Source organism: Dama dama, chromosome 11 (assembly GCF_033118175.1).
Source record: "Dama dama isolate Ldn47 chromosome 11, ASM3311817v1, whole genome shotgun sequence".
Classification (NCBI taxonomy): domain Eukaryota; kingdom Metazoa; phylum Chordata; class Mammalia; order Artiodactyla; family Cervidae; genus Dama; species Dama dama.
This window is the reverse complement of record NC_083691.1, coordinates 8784039-8803015: the sequence shown is the minus strand read 5'-3', so window position 1 is coordinate 8803015 and position 18977 is coordinate 8784039. Positions and strand designations below refer to the sequence as shown.

The 18977-nt window shown below is 43.9% G+C and overlaps 1 protein-coding gene across 1 annotated transcript in view; it reads left to right on the top strand.

Annotated features, from left to right (window-relative positions):
- The window catches only part of GARNL3 (GTPase activating Rap/RanGAP domain like 3), a 159664-nt gene that overhangs the window by 18203 nt on the left and 122484 nt on the right, over positions 1–18977 (top strand). Inside the window, exon 2 of the mRNA XM_061154616.1 lies at positions 972–1142. Within this exon, the coding sequence (XP_061010599.1) occupies positions 1000–1142 (143 nt within the window). The 5' untranslated portion in view covers positions 972–999. The remainder of the gene's footprint in view (positions 1–971; positions 1143–18977) is intronic.

Below are 18977 nucleotides of genomic sequence, written 5' to 3'. Positions count from 1 at the left end.
AAACACCCAGGCTGTGTGGAGTCACTTCTCTTGGCATCTAAACCCTGTAGCAGGATGGGGGCTCCCTGTCAGAGGCCTCTTCCTCACTAATAAGACCACCAAGTCTCTTGTCTTTTGCCTCATCACTGCGTTTATTGAGAAGACAGTATAAAGAGTCCCTTTTGACATGCGTTAGCTAAGATTGATTTTTATTGTCCAAGTAGTTGGATTTTCTTTGTTTATTTGTGTGTCACTTGAGGTAGAGATGGGGGAAGAATGCTGTTGATTGGCTCAGAAAATAATTCCAATCAGAAAAAGCAGGATGCCTACATTTCCTAACAAAGCTGCCCTCTTTTGTCCCAGAATCACCTTCCCATGTTCCTCACTGTGTCACTGGAGAAAGAAACAGGCTTGTTTCAGCAATGTATTTCTCAGTTTCTCAATTAGCATAAACCATCCATTCGCTAATTCAACAAGTGGTTACTGCTTACTTCCTCTATGCCATTACTCTTGAAATGTGAGTTTGGTCCTTTTGTCTACAGCATTGTTGCCAGTATAGGCTCTTTTTGGCTGTTTTAATTGGAAGCTGGGAGATAAACCAGGCACTCCTGGACTAAACACTGATGGCCATGAGGTCCATCCTCTGCAGGTACTCCAGATCAAGCTTTCCCTTCCTCAGCGGATGCTGCCTTTTTCTAAATAAGTCTGTGATGGTTCACATACTCACCATCCTCCTTGTACCTTCGACTCCAATGCCTGGAGAGTCATCTCTAAGGGCTGTGATAGGATTTGGATGGTTCTGCAGCTGTGATGTCACAGTGTGCAGTAAGGGTATGGTGCAGTCTTGGTGGGGCACCTGGATCTTGGGAGTGTCTTGTCTTCACCCCTTATTACTGATGGGCTGGCCCCCAGGGAGGAGTGGCCAGAACAGGACAGCACTGGGCCCATGTTCTTCTCTGTTCTCAGTGCCTCTCCCAACCCCTCTGCTTCAGTACAGCACTGCAGCCTCCAGGCCCACTGATGGAGCCTCTGACGAAAGGATCCTGCGGGAGTCAGATGGCACAGACCCTTCTGTGGAAAGCCAAGTCCTCTCTGTCCTTTGGCATCCAGCCCCTGCAGACGTGGCCAACAAAAGACCCTGAAGTAGAGGCCCAGGTCAACCTGTAAGTAAGTAAAAGAAGCATCATCTCAGTTGGGGCTCATGCTCACTCTAACTTGAAATCCCCTAACGCTCAGAAAGAAAATTACCTTTGGGGGGAAGAGTATGGAGGGAGAGGGGAGTGGATATTTGATTGGGAGATTTCATTTCTGTTTCTTAATGGTGCCTTATATGTATTTATCTATTTACTTAGCCATGTTCATTGAGCACCTACGCTGGCCAGGCCTTGTGTCAGGCATAGCAGGCAAAATAGATTCAGCTCCTGTTCTCTGGCGATTTATAGCTCATAGAACAGATAGCCATGAATCAAATAATCACACAAATAAATTGTGACAAGTGCAATGAAATGTGGTACCTTGATTCAATAAACATTTACAGGATGTCCTCAGTGTGCCAGCAACATACTCAGGATATAAAGAAATAAGATATCTCCTCACCTGTGGATATCAAATAGTATCTAGAAGGAAAATAACTGGAAAATTCCAATTATTATTCAGAAGAAATGATAATAATAACTATGTTATAACTAATATATTAATAGATTCTAGGTCCCAGAGGGTGGCAACTATGTTTTCTTATTACATTTACTCCTGAGTCCCCAGGGCTTTGTTAGGGTGTACGGTATTTGATGGATGAATGAATAAGTAATGAATGAAGAAGAGGATACTACAACACAGGGGTGCTTAGCTTTCCAGGGGAATCAAAGGCAACTAGCTGCAACAATATGATTGCCTTAAGAACAAGAGATGCTTCATTGATTCCATGCAACAAAAATTATCAATGCTTACTGTACCTGGTGCTTTTGCGAGCCTAAATTCCATCGAGGGTCATGGATCAGAATCACCTATCAGGTGTAAGCAACAGCGGATGCCTGAGGCCCATCCCAGAGATTCTGATCCAGGGACAGCCTTTCCAGGAAGGCAGACAAGTAACCAAATATTAATAACTCCAATGCCACTAGAAAAAGGAGCGTGTAGAAAGTGCTACAGGAGGAAGGAATCTGCTGGAGGACAGGGAGGAAAACCAAAAGCAGTCACACTTAGCCAGGCAGGATGACTGTCAGCCAGGCAGGAAAAGGAAAGAAAGCCACTTGAAACAGAGGAACCTGAAGAGCAAAGGCTCGGATCCGTGGAAGTGGGTCCCAGCAGTGTTGACGGGCATTAAACTAGTGGTTCTCAAACCAGTGGTTCTGCAACCCTGGCTGCACAAAGTCGTCCTGGGAGCTACGAAACAGAAAGCCGGCACATTCTGCCCAAGATTCCCAAGTCAGGGTGGGACACCAATATTTTATACGGCTCCCTAGGGAATGCTCATATGCAGCAAATGTTGAGAAATGTTAAATGTAAACCACACATAAATAAATACAAATAGCTATGAAGCACCTTATATGCCTAGCTAAAGTGAAAGTGAAAGTCGCTCAGTCATGTCTGACTCTTTGCAGCCCTATGGACTGTAGTCCATGGAACTTTCCAGGCCACAATACTGGAGTGGGTAGCCTTTCCCTCCTCCAGAGGATCTTCCCAACCCAGGTTTCGAACTCAGGTCTCCCACATTGCAGGCAGATTCTTTACCAGCAGAGCCACAAGGGAAGACCAAGAAGACTGGAGTGGGTAGCCTATCCCTTCTCCAGCAGATCTTCCTGACCCAGGAATTGAACTGGGGTCTCCTGCATTGCAGATGGATTCTTTACCAACTGAGCTATCAGGGAAGCCCTAGGGGGTATACATTTTTAAATCTCAGGCAATGGGGAGCCATTGATAGCTTGCATGATTTTAAGCGATAAAGCAGTTTGAAATAGACAAGGTTCACAGGGTTTAGATAAATTAAGGATTGCTAGTTCTGCAGTGGGTTCTTCCAGGAAATCAGAGAAGTCTGGAGTCACTGCTGGCTTTTCAGAGCTGCCGCCATGCTTCCCACAGTCCACTTCCCCTAGGTCCACTTATGAGAATGAGGGAAATGAATGTCTCCTTGACCGTAAACTGAAATCTAAAATTTAAGTGAACGTTGACTGAAATGCTCCTGTTTCTTGGGAGGCGGCTGATAACTAGCGTCCAGGCAGGCCCAGCGCACTACGCTGGAGAGCAAGGAAACCTGGGCTTCATCAGCCGAAGGTGAGATGGAGGGGATGCCGCTCCTCCTTCCTCCCAAGCTCCAGGCCAGAGTCACAAACCTCAAAGTGAACCCTGCAGTGGGCGTTGCTTCTGTCTATACTACAAGCCCCACAGTACACCGCGCGGATGACGTAGTCAAAGGGGCGAGCAGAGCTGCCGGGCAGCCTATGAGGCGTAGCGGCCGCAGCCTTCCGGGATCTATTGGTGAATATGTTTAGGGGTGGAACTAGGTCCTGGTGATTGGCGGCCGCAGGGCTAGCGAAACTGAGGTGGGAACGGGGAGGGCGGGGTTTGGCTGTACCCCAGGTTCAGGGGCGTTAGGGCTGGACTCACTGGGAGTCAGATGTTGGGTTTTCTGGAAAACGGACTAGAGAGATGTGTCTTTAAGAATTGCTGCCATTCTGCGGGCCTTTCATTCACTAACTCATTCATTCAACAAATTTCCTGGCTACCTCTGCCAGGCACTTGTGCAGACATACCAAATAAGTTTTCTCTTTGGTCTTCACCAAGAAATCCGACGAGGTAACTACTGCTGGCTCCATCTTACAGATGAGGAAGCTGAGGTCCAAAAGAGTTGGAAACACGTGTCCAGGACACTGCTCTGTAAGTGATAGAGCAGAGATTTGCACTGTCTAGTCCCAGTGCCAGTCTCCTAACTTCAGCTGGGCAAGTAAGAGCAAAGTGTTTATGGCATGTCAGTGTCCACAGGGTGGCTTCCTTCTGTGGAGTGAAGAATACAGCAGCACCTCACTGCACATCAAGAAAGCTGACCAAGCACAAAGTTGGGCCTTATGTGAGGTACCATGGTCATACAAGGCCTGCTCTCGCCAGAAAAGGATTCGGATATCTTTGTTCTTGTTCACTCTCTTCAGTCGTGTTGGACTCTTTCCAAACCCATGGATGTAGCACACCAGGTTTTCCTGTCCTTCACTATCTCCTGGAATTGGCTCAAATTCATTCATGTCCACTGAGTCGATGATGCCATCCAACCATCTCACTCTCTGTCGTCCCCTTCTCTTGCCCCAAGTCTTTCCAGAGAGGGAAAGCATCAGGGTCTTTTACAGTGAGTTGGCTCTTTACATCAGTTGGCCAAAGTATTGGAGCTTCAGCTTCAGCATCAGTCCTTCCTGTGAATATTCAGGACTGATTTCCTTTAGGATTGACTGGTTTGATCTCCTTGCAGTCCAAGGGACTCTCAAGAGTCTTCTCCAACACAATTCAAAAGCATCAATTCTTTGGCACTCAGCCTTCTAAGTGGCCCAATATTCACATCTGTACACGAGTACCAGAAAAACCATAGCTTTGACTATATGGACCTTTGTCAGCAAACTGATGTCTCTGCTTTTTAATATATTGTCTAGGTTTATCATAGCTTTTCTTCCAAGGAGCAAGTGTCTTTTAATTTCATGGCTGCAACACCATCCACAGTGATTTTGTATATGTGCTGCCGAAGCGAGCACAATCCACAGTGATTTTGAAGCCCAAGAAAATAAAGTCTCTCATTGTTTCCATTTTTCCTACATCTATTTGCCGTGAAGTGATGGGACTGGATGCCATGATCTTACTTTTTTGAATGTTGAGTTTTAAGCCAACTTTTCCACTCTCTTCTTTCACCTTCATCAAAAGGCTCTTTAGTTCCTCTTTACTTTCTGCCATTAGGGTAGTGTCATCTGCATATCTGAGGTTATTGATATTTCTCCCTGCAGTCTTGATTCCAATTTGTGCTTCATCCAGCCTGGCATTTCACATGATATACTCTGCATATAAGTTAAATAAGCAGGGTGGCAATATATAGCCTTGACATAGTCCTTTCCCAATTTGGAACCAGTCCATTGTTCCATGTCCGGTTGTAACTGTTGCTTCTTGACCTGCATAGAGGTTTCTCAGGAGATATGTAAGGTGAATTTTCCAGTTTGTTGTGATCCACACAGTCAAAGGCTTTAGCATAGTCAATGAAGCAGAAGTAGATGTTTTTCTGGAATTCTCTTGCTTTTTCTGTGATCCAGCGGATGTTGGCAATTTGATCTCTGGTTCCTCTGCCTTATCTAAATCCAGCTTGTACATCTAGAAGTTCTCGGTTCATGTATTATTGAAGCTACCTTGAAGGATTTTGAACATTACCCTGCTAGCATGTGAAATGAGTACAGTTGTAGAGTACATTCTTTGGCATTGCTTTTCTTTGGGATTGGAACGAAAACTTGACCTTTTCCAGTCCTGTGGCCACTGCTGAATTTCCCAAATTTGTTGGCATATTGAGTGTAGCATTTTCTCAGCATCATCTTTTAGGATTTGAAATAGCTCAGCTGGAATTCCATCACCTCCACTAGCTTTGTTCGTAGTGATGCTTCCTAAGGCCCACTTGACTTCACACTCCAGGATTTCTGGCTCTAGGTGAGTGATCACAAATCAACTTACTGAGCACCTGTGTGCTGCACTGGGCCTTGTTGTAGGCACTGGGCATGCAGAGGGAACATCTTCTTCCAGATTAAGCTGGGGCTTGTGGAAATGCTGTTACCTAGGGCAGTCCAGGGAGATTTCTCAGCAGAGGGACTACCTAAAGGATGGGAACTTTACTAGGCAGAGGTGAGGGGAGCATTTCCAGACAGAGGAGACCATCTGTGTAAAGGCCAGCAGCATTAAAGCACTCTAGATTTGAGGGGAGCCACAAATAGTCTGGTCTGGCTGGTGCTTCCTGGGGAATGGTAAGCAGTGAGCCTGGGATGGCAGACAGAAGCCAAGTCACTGGGCAGTAGGGGGCTTAACCTCCTCCCTAGAAAGTTTGGTCTTGACTCTCTTAGCTAGAGCAGAGCATGATCAGATTTTCATACTGTAACAATTACTGGTATCAGTGGGCAGATAAATTGCAGAAGAATAAAGCTGGCAGCAGGGAGACCTATCAGAGTGGCTGGGTAGGAGATATTAAGTGTTCTGATGAGTGTCAAGAACAATGGGATTGGGTTAAGGAATAATTAAGAGGAAAGTTAGAGTGGACCTGGTAAATGCATGGGTGGTGAGGTGAGGAAGTGACCCTCAGAGTTTTGACTCTGGCAGCTGAGTAGTGGTCATGCCCTTAAAGAGAGGGTCTTGAGATGAGGCAGCACAAAATCTGAGGCAGAATGAGTCAGAGATCATTAGATACTGCTGTTGGGGCTAAGGAGGGATATAATTACATCTTTGGAGGCAGGAAGTTCTTAGAAGAGTCTTCTTAGAGTAAAGTGAAGTGGATCTTGAAAAAGGAGGAGAACCTTCCTTCTTTTCTTTTTCTTGAATAGATTTTAATCAGCAGAGGTAGGAGAAGGGTGTTCTGGATGGCCAGATCCTGATTTGCCACTTGTATGGTGAAGTAGTAGGAAGTCTGGAAAGTCAGACGGGGGGACATGTTGTGAAAGGTGTTGTACTTAATCCCAAGACAGTGGGACACTGAGTGATTTTTGAGACAGACCAGTGATGGTTTGGGCTCTGATTTTTAAGTTAATTTCACTGATGTGTGCAGTGAGTAGGCCAAAAAACCAACTAAGAGATGAACTACAGAGGGGCTTGTTTATTGTAAGTAACAGAAACTCATCTCAAAATAATTTAGGCATAAAAGGAGAATGTATAGGTTCATGTGACCAAACTAAGGAAAGGGACAGATCGTGCCTCAGGGTCAACTGGATCCAGGGACAGTCAGTCCACACCCTCAAGCTCCCACTCCTTAGCCCTGCTTCTTTATACCTGTTGACCTCCGTGTCTCCTACTATCCATGAGTTGGATGGATGACTGCAATCCAGTGACTGCGATCTTGGGTAGCATGGGGTATGTTCTCAGACTTGCAACTTGAGAGGGCAAATCTTCCCCATTGACATATGTATGAAAGTGAAAGTGTTAGTCACTCAGTCATGTCCGACTCTTTGTGACCCCATGCACTGTAGCCCCCCAGGCTCCTCTGTCAATGGAATTCCCCAGACAAGGATCCTAGAGTGGGTTCCCATTGCCTTCTCCAGGTGATCTTCCCTACTCAGGGATAGAACCCCAGTTTCCTGCATTGTAGGCAGATTCTTTACCATCTGAGCCACCAGGAAAGCCCTGGTGTATACCTATGGCTGATTCGTGTTGCTGTATGGCGTGTTGTATGTATGCTGATTCATGTTGATGTATACATGTTGATATATGGCAGAAACCAACACAATATTGTAAAGCAATTATCCTTCAATTAAAACTAAATTAATTAAAAAAATGTTTTCCCATCAGTTAGAGGACCCCTGGGAAAGGACTTGAGTTTCCCAGCCTGGGTCACATTTCCATTCCTAGTTCTGGGGCAATGTCTGTTACCGGGGGCAGAGGAGGCAGTTCTTGCTTCTCTGGTGAGCAGTGGGAAGGCTCAGGAAGTAGAAAAAACACAATTTGGAGGGGTCAGAGAAGCCAGAGGGCAGTTTCAAAAAGGAGAGTGCCCTCTGGCCAATCCCAAAATAACTTAGGAAGTTTTTTCAAAAATATGGATCGTGGAACCGATTAAATTAGAATCCTTAGTGGTGGGACCCAGGCCTGGGGCTGAAGGTGTTGAATGTAACAGAAAGTTTGAAGATCAAAACTAATATCTTCTGTTGAGTTTGATGATTTGGGAAGCCATGGGGCTCCTCTGAGAAAGTGGTTTCAGCTGCGAAGGGAGGGCAGAAGGCACACAAGGAGTCTCTTTGCATTCTCATGCCTCCTCATTCATAACCTCATTTCAGGGCTGTGTCCGACCCTACAAGAAGCAAAGTCAGTCAGTTTAGTTGCTCAGTTGTGTCTGACTCTTTGCGACCCATGGACTGCAGCACGCCAGGCTTCCCTGTCCGTCACCAACTCCTGGAGCTTTCTCAGACTCATGTCCATTGAGTCGGTGATGCCATCCAACCATCTCATCCTCTGTTGTCCCCTTCTCCTCCTTCTTTCAATCTTTCCCAGCATCAGGTTCTTTTCCAGTGAGTTCTTCTCATTAGGTGGCCAGAGTATTGGAGCTTCAGCATCAGTTCTTCCAATGAATATTCAGGATTGATTTCCTTTAGGATTGACCTGTTTGATCTCCTTGTAGTCCAAGAGACTCTTAAGAGTCTTCCCAAACACCACAGTTCAAAAGCATCAATTCTTGGGTGCTCAGCTTTCTTTATGGTCCAACTCAAATCCGTACATAGACGCACACGCCTCTCACAGGCCGGATGCCTCTCACTGGTTGGATGTGAGGTAGGGAGGGTTCCGACGCTGCTGTGGCTAGTACCACCACCCATACTGCTGCCTCCGTTGGGGCTTCTTATTTCTAACAGGGCACCCCTGAACTAGGACAAGTACGTGGAGATAGCGCAGCTATTCAGACACCTACCGGAGAAGGACTTGAAGTGGCTTTGTGACTACGTTTGTGACCTCCTCTTGGAAGAGTCAAATGTCCAGCCAGTATCAACACCAGTAACAAGAGGCACAGTCTCCTCCTTAGCTCAATACATTAGGAAAAGACAAAGGAAACCTATTGAAAAGATGGTTCTTCAGAGCCATTCTGCCTTAAAAGGATGTCAACTAGGAGCTGAGGGAAGAAAGTTTAAAGTTTTTAATCTTATCTGAATTATCTGCTGAGTCTTTTTAAAAACTGTTTATTTGTTTATTTATTTATGTGGTTGCCTTGGGTCCTAATTGCAGCATGTGGAATCTAGTTCCCTGACCAGGAATTGAACCTGGGCCCCCTGCATTGATTGGGAGCACAGTAATCTTAGCCACTGGGCCTCCAGGAAAGTCCCTGCCTATTTTTTTTTAAAACCATCAGTCCTTTGTATGATTAGTTACAATATCCTAGCAACAAGTGAATTTTTTTAAAAGTACAGTTCAGATTTATTTCTGTCACTAGGCTGAATTAGCAGTGGTTTACTTGTTGATCTTTTGGAGAAAGTTGTCATGTGTTAAAGAGTTTATAATCAAGGCATTGTACATATTTAGGCAATTTCATACTTAAACATGGGAAGGTCCCCTGGAGGAGGGCGTGGCAACCCACTCCAGTATTCTTGCCTGGAGAATCACCATGGACAGAGGAGCCTGATGGGCTACAGTCCATGTGGTTGCAAAGAGTCAGAGAGACTGAGCAACTAAGCACAGTACATATTTAAACATTCTAAAATGGCTTTCAAAAGCTATTTAAAACCTAGTTTGCTCCTGAATAAAAGTCTGCTTGGTTTCAAAACACAGAGCTGGAGAGAAAGCCTCTGGGTTTAAATGAGGGGAAGTAGTAGGAAGCCCAGGTAGCTGTTGGTCTTGGCCACATTTGCCAATGAAACTACAACAATAAGGAAATTGATGTTTCGATTTCCATTTGCCTGACTCCTGTCACTAATTGTCAACTGATTCCAAACACAGAGAAGAGAGCAGTTTGATTAAAAACCTCCCAAAGCTTAGACAATTGTGAGGCAGGCTAGGGTGTATGGGTCTGGCTAGCAGGAGGTTTTATTTTGTTTTGTTTTGTTTTTTTTAATTCTCTTGTTCTTCCCGGTCTTTACAAAGTATCTGGCACATAGAAAGTGCTCACTAAATATTTGCTGGGTAAGTTAAAGGTCACACTTTGGCCACCTGATGTGAAGAACTGACTCATTTTTTTTTTTTTTATTAGTTGGAGGCCAATCACTTCACAACATTTCAGTGGGTTTTGTCATACATTGATATGAATCAGCCATGGATTTACACGTCTTCCCCATCCCAATCCCTGCTCCCACCTCCCTCTCCACCCGATTCCTCTGGGTCTTCCCAGTGCACCAGGCCGGAGCACTTGTCTCATGCATCCCACCTGGGCTGGTGATCTGTTTCACCATAGATAGTATACATGCTGTTCTTTTGAAATATCCTACCCTCACATTCTCCCACAGAGTTCAAAAGTCTGTTCTGTATTTCTGTGTCTTTTTCTGTTTTGCATATAGGGTTATCGTTACCATCTTTCTAAATTCCATATATATGTGTTAGTATGCTGTAATGTTCTTTATCTTTCTGGCTTACTTCACTCTGTATAAGGGGCTCCAGTTTCATCCATCTCATTAGAACTGATTCAAATGAATTCTTTTTAACGGCTGAGTAATATTCCATGGTGTATATGTACCACAGCTTCCTTATCCATTCATCTGCTGATGGGCATCTAGGTTGCTTCCATGTCCTGGCTATTATAAACAGTGCTGCGATGAACATTGGGGTGCACGTGTCTCTTTCAGATCTGGTTTCCTCAGTGTGTATGCCCAGAAGTGGGATTGCTGGGTCATATGGCAAGAACTGACTCATTTGAAAAGACCATCATGCTAGGAAAGATTGTAGGCGAGAGGAGAAGGGGACAACAGAGGATGAGATGGTTGGATGGCATCACCGACTCAATGGACGTGAGTTTGAGTATACTCTGGGAGTTGGTGATGGACAAGGAAGCCTGGCATGCTGCATTCCATGGAGTCGCAAAGAGTCAGGCATGACTGAGTGACTGAACTGAACTGAACTGAAGTTAAAGGTAATATAACAAAGATGCCAATAAGGAGCCTTCTTCAATGATGAATGTCTAAGCTAAAACAGAGAGAGTGGAAATGAAAAGGGGAAAGAGTGACAAGGGACTAAGAGACATGGTATAATTCTGGAAATATCCTCAAGTGCAAAATGGCATGTACCAGCGTATGCATTGCAGTTTATAAGTAGTAGCAAAGGTTTAAAACCATTTACCTAGCAAACTGGTTAAATAAAACATGGTGTGTCTACTCAGTGGAATAGTATGTAGCCAAAGGAAAAAATTACAGGGGCTCTTTTGGTACTGATTTGGAAAGATTGCCAAGGTACATTAAATGAAAAAATAACAAAAAGAATGGAATTATGAAGGGTTTACTACTAATGTATTTACCGAAGGCAAAAGGGAATATATGTTTTTCTTTCTTTGTAAATGCACACAGCATCTCTGGCAGATACACACTAAACAGTAGAGGCTACTGGTGGGGAGAGGAAATGGGAGAGGGGGCGTGGGGCCAAGAGGGAGGAGAGGAGAGACTTTCTCTTGTATGGCCCTTTGGACTCTGTGAATTTTGAAGGAAGTGAGCTTTATCTCTTCAAAGAATGACATATAGAGTACCAGGTTAAGCTCCCTGTGACAACCTAGGTGGGTGGGATGAGGTGAGGAGTAGGAGGGAGGATTAAGAGGAAGGGGATATGCATATACTTACGGACCATTGACATTGTAGTACGGCAGAAACCAACACAACATTGTAAAGCAATTATCTTACAAATAAAAATAAAATTTAAAAAGGACACAAAAAATATACATGACTAAAAATTTTAAAAAAGAATGAAATACAAATACACACATACAAACATACACCAGTCAAAGGCAACACTGTGCAGGCCTGTACTGGGGCTTGGAGACTGATTAGATGTTGGATATGGGGGAAAATCTGGGTGATGACCCTGAACCTGAACCTCAAGTGACCAGGAAGAACATGGCAGTGCTGCTAACCGAGGTGTGAGTGAGGAGTGGGAGTGAGGGTGCTTGGGGGCATGTTATGTTTTAGGGGCTCCCAGGGGGTTCACAGAACCACTTCCAGCAGTTGGAAGTCAGAACTTGCAGTTGGAGAAAAAGATTTGAGTTGGAGGTTTGGTTTGGGTTAGCATAGAGGCAGTATTTGAAAGTGCAGGAGTAGTGAGGGCCCCAGGGAGATGAGTGGCCCGAATGGAAGGGAGAGGAACATGGGGCCTCACCTTTCAAGGGTGGGCTAAGGTTCAGCGCTGCCTTGCTGCTCTGTGTGATCCAAGTCAGGGAGGAGTATGGTGTCACTCTGCCAGGATGTCCTGGTCCTTTTCTGGGACCAGAAACTGCACTGCTGAGCTCCACATCCCCTGGAGGAACAATCACTAACAGCAATCATTTTTCCTCAAGGAGGTTATGCCATTACTAAAAATTTTATTCCTTTGACTATTCGCATTTTCTATTCTTTCAAATTTTACAGTCCTCAAGGGCCAGCAACCCATTTTTGGTGCTCACCTCATCTCAAAGTACAGTACAAAACACCATGAGGGTGCACTATAAATAGTGACTAGATAGTATGACTCTTTTTAATCATTGCTTATAAGAAGCAAAAGGAAATAGTTTAGGCTGCCGTGCCCTAAATTCACCTAAACTAACCCTCATTTTAATAAATCCCATTTGGCCTTTGATGGAGGCTGGTTGTTTTCCTGTCATCTCCTATATTAACTAATGTTCTTAGTTAGAATCCTTTTGCTTTCTATATTCTGTGAATTTGGTCTATCTGTTATTTTGCTTTCTTTGACGAACGTTTCCCCCTTACCCTCTCCACTCTCTCATCCTTGGTCTCAAAGTCTCATTTTTGTAGACCGTCTCAGGATCAGAGTACCTTGGTGAAGTAAACATTTTAAAAAATCTTTCACAAATATAGTTTGACCTTAAAAGCACAGAGTAAGCTGCTTTTCTTCCAGTACATGGTCTGAATGTATCTGGAGAAAAACAGAGCACAAGTTAAGTATGGAGTGGCCACCTGATGCGAAGAGTCAGCTTGTTGGAAAATAACCTGATGCTGGGAAAGATTGAAGGCAAAAGGAGAAGGGGATGGCAAATACTGAGATGGTTTGATAGCATCACCCACTCAATGGACATGAATGTGAGCAAATTTCAGGGATAGTGGAGAACAGAAGAGCCTGGTGTGCTACAGTCCATGGGGTCATAAAGAATCAGACATGACTTACTGACTAAATAACAACAAGGGATCTAAATTGGTCCTAAAAAGTAGAATAGAATATAGAGGTCATTTTAAAAGCAGTGGGAGGAGCCTTCCCCCTCTCCTGGGTTATTTCAAGGCAAAATTCAGTCAGTTCCACAAGCATTTGCCTTTATATTTGAGACTAAGAATTTTTCACATATTGATATTGGCTATAAAGCAGATCAAGATACACCACCCCAAAAATGCTACTTTGGCATAAGGATTATTTTGAGCTGAAGGCAGCTGAGAAAAGGCAGATATAGGAAGAACTGTCTGCCCTGCCCCATCTGCCTAAAAGCAGGGCATTAATTTCTCTATGTGAAGGTACCCCCTCCCCTCTCTTTACCAAGAGAAGGAGAACACCCCTTGTTACCACACCCTTTGTTACCAGAGACAGAGATGGCACAAAGGTGAGTCTACATAAACAAACCTTTCTAATTAACCTTATCTATCATTGCTTTCCCCCATGTGGCTCCCTTCCCATGACTGACCCTCCCAGAAGCCCCAAATTTGGCCCCCTTTTTTATGTCTAGTCACTTCTCCACAATTTATCACCCTTTGTTAAAATGGTATATAAGTCTTTGAGTCTAACTGCTATTTTGGGTTTTCTTTTCTGTGCAGCCCTTGTGCATGTAAAATTAGAAATAAAATTTGTGCTTTTTCTTCTGTTCATCTGTCTTTTGTCAACCTAATTCACAGGCATCAGTTATAGAACATAGATGAGGAAAGGGAAAGTTTTTCCTCCCTAACTGCTATTTCTTAAAGTTAGAGCATTTTAGATCACAGGAGAGTCTGGCTTATCTCTGGATTTCCACAAACAGACTTTTTTTCCTTGTGTTGTTCAAATGCACACACCTTCTTGCTAATGAAGGACATGGATGCACAACCTCTGTTTCTTCAAATAATTGTTGTGCTCAGACTATTCACCATGCTAATATGTGTTTTCTCTTTAAATCCAACAGCCCCATGAGGACTGTCCCATGTTTATCAGTATTTGTTGAATTAATTCATAAATCAAGCCCCATTTTACGGCTGTAGAACTGAGGGCCCCTGAAAGGCTGTTTCTTGCCGAAAATCAGGCAGTAAATTAATGGTGGGTTATTACAGGGCTGAGTAATATCAGGCAACCCTTATGCACGTGGAATTTCTCTATACATACAGATGTTAATTTATTTAAATGTAGGATAACCGTTTCTTTTTTACTCTGTATAACATTTTTAAGCAATTTCTTATTGTACTATAACTTACATGCAATAAAATGCAAGAATCTTAAGTTCACAATTGGATAAGTTTGACACTTGCAGCTGATCCACTTTGTAAAGTAACAGCATGATCTGTTGCACTTAATTATTTTACCTGTTGCTTGAAAGATGCCAACCACTAGACAAAGGAAATGCCAGCCTCATTGTTAGCTAATGGCTAGTGAATGATGTCACAATGTATTCATTGTGATGGCCCCCACAGCATTTTCTTTGTTTGCTCAAATTACTGGCATTGTATTAACTTCTGAAGCAAATTTATTGAGATTAACCTGAGGCAACATTTACAGTATTTTCAGGTCTGACTCAGAAACGAATTTCACCAATATGCTGTATAATGCTGCTCACTTCCAGCAGCAGCTGACAGTGGCCTTGTGAGTACCTGAGGGTATCTCTCCCAGCCTGATCCTCGAGAAAGCTATGAAGTGGTCCCTGTGTTTGTCCTGCCTCTTCTCTGGGTACCTATCTGTATGGCTGGCCTCAGACCTCCTGTGTCACTTCCAGCCCCTTGCAAAGAAGAAAAATCCTAGGGGACCTGGTGGCTTTCTTCAGACATTTGAAGGACTTTCCTGTGGAAGTGATCTTGTTTTATGTGGCCCCAAAGGATTGGCTGGCTGACTATTATTCACTCATTCATTCTTTCATAATTCAATAAAAATCCCACTAAGAGCTAATATCTGTGCCAGGTATTATGTAACACGTAACGATTTTGCACTGAACAAAACCAAGATAACCTGTCATTGTGGATGCTTGTATTCTAGTAGGGCTGGCAGATATTAATCCAGTATTCTCTTTGTATTAATAATTTCTAGTCTGGGGAGTAGGGGTGAAGTCCAGAAGAAGAAGCAGAAGAAGAGGCAGTTTGCAGAGAGCTTTCCAGGTCCTAAGATGAGAAAGATGCTCAGCAGGCTAAAGGAAAGGAAGAAGGGCAGTGTGGCTGGATTGCTGAGATGGGGAAAGAGTGGGCCAGACAGGACCACTGACTGGGGTGTGGAAGTGATCATAAGGAAATTAAGAAGAAGTGAAAGGGTGAAGACATCAGACCAACTGGTGGCAATTAAAATGTGATGGATTTCAATTCAATATAGAAAAAAAAAAACAAAACAAAACTGTTTGACAGGGAGAATGGAGTGCCCTGGGGCATACTGTTTTTTTTTTTTTATCGTTAATAGTGTGTAATGGGCTTCCCTGGTGGCTCAGTGACAAAGAATCCTCCTGCAATGCAGGAGACGCAGGTTCGATCCCTGGCTTGGGAAGATCCCCTGGAGAAGGAAATGGAAACCCACTTCAGTATTCTTGCCTGGGCAATTCCATGGACAGAGGAGCCTTGTGGGCTCCAGTCCATGGGGTCGCAAAACAGTCAGACACGACTCAGAGACTAAATAATAACAACGACGATAGCGTGTAATTGAGACTTGTTAGCTATATTTCAAGTATCTGTTAGAGAATATACTACCATAGGTGGCAGGTTGGACACCAAGTGATCCTTGAGTCTCTGGACCTGGAAGTCTCTGGACATTTTTGGAAGTCTCTTCCACCCTAAAATTGTATGTTGAGGTGGCCAGAAGACTGACGAGGCTATTATAGGGATCTGGACATCAAATAGTGAGGACCCATGAGATGGAAGGACTTGGCTGGCTGAGTATGAGAAATGATCACTGATGAAATGTCCAGCTGTATGAGAATGGAGGATCAGTGGGATATTGACACAGTCGGAGGCTACATAGCACTGTAAGTAAATGACTAGAGTTATGGCTCTCAAAGTGTACAAACCTCAAAAGCAAAGTGTTCAAAGAAGCTAGTTGCAGGGATATAGTCATGGTTTGATATATAAGTGTATAAAATTTAAAGTCATGCTAAACAATACTGCATATGGTTTATGACTACATAGTACAAATGTCAACGATAAGTAGGAAGTATGAACCAAATTGTTTAATCAAATTGTGTCAAAGGAGAGAGAGATGAAAATGAGATCAAGGAGAGGTACACAGGGGTTTTTAGTGTATCTATAATGTTCATGATATTCATTTTTCTGCATCTTAAACTATTTCATAACAAAACAAATTAGAGAAGAAATCCAGGTGAGTCTGACATACAGCTAGGTTTGAGAACCGGAATCAAGTGCTTCTTAAAGTTCAACGTGCATTTGAATCCTCAGGGGATCTTGTTAAAATGCTGATTTTGTCTCATTAGGTCTGGGGTGGGGCCTAAGAGTCTGAATTTCTAACCAACTCAGGGAAAACTATCACTCTAATAGCGAGGTTGGGAGATTTCCATTCTCTAGGATTCCCCCTAGCCGAGGTACTGCTCAGAAATGCTGCTCTGGACAGCATGCCTGCCTTCAGAGTCTGGGTACAGCTGGAGGCACAGTTTGGCAATGTCAGAAGAGAAGCTTTGAGAACCTAGGGAGACAGACTTTGGAGGGATTTCCCCAAAGAAGTTAAATCTGCAGGTGATCAAAGCATGTCTGCAGCAACATATGTTGTCTGATGGTTTTTTCTTCTTAAATGAGTTTCTGTTTAACGCTTTGTGGTCATGCACATATAGGTGTCCTGTGGAGCAGTGTTTCCCAAACCAAATTATACTCAGTGGGAAATCCCTTCAGCCTTGACCTTATAAGAAGGAAGCCAAGGTCACTAGAGAGTGGAGAGGGAGGGAGCAGACGTGTGGACATTACACTTTGTGGGAATCATTTGTAGGTAGCAGCTCCAAGGTTTCTGGATGGTGGGTCTTTTAAAAAATTAATTAACTTTTGGTTGTGCTGGGTCTTCGTTGCTGTGCAGGCTTTCTCTAGTTGCAGTGAGCAGGGGCTACTCTCTAGTTGTGGTACGTGGGCGTAGTTGCTCTGGGGTATGTGGGATCTCTGGGGATCAAACCCATGTCTCCTGCATTGGCCGGCAGATTCTTATCCACTGTGTCACCAGGGAAATCCTGGATGGTGGGGCTTGAGCTGAGCAGAATGACAGGCCTTCAGGCTTCTGCTGTGTACACCCACATCCCAAGATGACATATGCTACTTAAGAAGGGGACAAAGGGGACTGTTGTACAAGTTACCAGCTTTGCTACACACAGGTGTTATGTGCTTGCACACTTTTTGTTCCTGTGAAGTCCAACGCCCTTTATATTTTCCCACTGAACCGTAAGTGCTATGACTATGCGGACCACACATCTTAGGTTTAGCACCTGGCCCAGTACCTGGTACGTCATAGATGCTCAGGAACTGTTTATGGGATGAGTGAAAGAATTTCAACTCAGATACAGGTGTTTTTAAACTTAACCTTTTTATTTTGAAAGCATCATAGATTCTTATAACGTAGTTATCAGAAAAACACAGAGAGATTCCAGGTATCCTTTCCGCAGTTTCCCCCAGTGGTGACATCTGGCATAATAACATTAGTGCAGGATCAGTCACAACCAGAACATTGTCACTGATACAATCTGCTGGCCTTAGATTTCCCTGGTGTCACATGCAATCTTATCATGTGTAGGTTCATTTATTTATCATCACAGATGACAGAAAATGGCTCCATCACCACAGAATCCCTTATGCTACCTTTTTATAACCCACCTCCCTCCTCTATAATTTTCAAGAATGTCCTGTAATGGGATCACAGCAGTATGTAACCTTTTGGCGTTGGCCCTTTCCACTCCGCATGACTCCCTGGACATCGTCCAAGCTGCTGCATCTGTCAGTGTTGTGTTCCTTTTCTGGGCTGAGGGATATTCCAGTGTGTGCATGCACCACAGGTTCTTTATCCATTCACCCTTCCAAGGATTTCCCGGCTTTTTCCAGTTTGGGGCTATCATGAATAAAGCTGCTATGAACATTTGTGTATAGGTATTTTTGAATATATATTTTCATTTCTCTGGGATAAATGCCCAAGAGTGCAAGTGCTGGGTCATATGATAAGTGCATGTTTAATGTTATAAGAAACTGCTAACTGGTTTTCAGAGAGGCTTGGCTTACCTTGCACATTCCCACCCAGAGTTTGTGAGTGGTCTGGTTGCTCTGCGTCTTTGCCAGTGTTTGGTGTGGTTGCTGTTTTTTAGTTAGAACTCCAAGGGCACTGGTAGAGGTCATTATTGAAAGGAAACTTGCAGTGAATTACCACAAGACTTTAGTAATAGCAGAGAACCCAGTAAGTTCTGGGGACACCTGTCTATGTCCAGAAACTTAGTGGGCACATAAATACTGTAGGAAGAATGCATTTCAGAATATTACAGAAATGAAGATTAAAGTGAGAAAGATGGCTGAATAGTGGTGGAAGTAGCATCAAATATACCCAAAGAAATGTCAGAATATCCAATGGCAGATGGACTGTGGAAGAAGCAAAGGGGAAGGGGGCAGGAACCCACCTGCGTTCAGCAAGAGCAAGGGCCAGCAGAAGTGAAGTGAAAGCCACTCAGTCGAGTCTTTGTGACCCCGTGGACTGTAGCCTGCCAGGCTCCTCTGTCCATGGAATTCTCCAGGCCAGAATACTGGAGTGGGTAGCCCTTCCCTTCTCCAAGGGATCGTCCCAACCCAGGGATCAAACCCAGGTTTCCCACATTGCAGGTGGATTCTTTACCATCCGAGCCACCAGGGAAGCCCTAAGAGGTTATCATTAATTCATAACTCATTCATGCAACAAGTGTTCATGGAGCAGCCTGCTCTGAACAGGCACATGGGGCATGGTCACGACCAAGGTAGGTCAGGGCCCAACAGTTAGAATAGCCAGCTTTTATTTATGTGTCAGATGTGCTG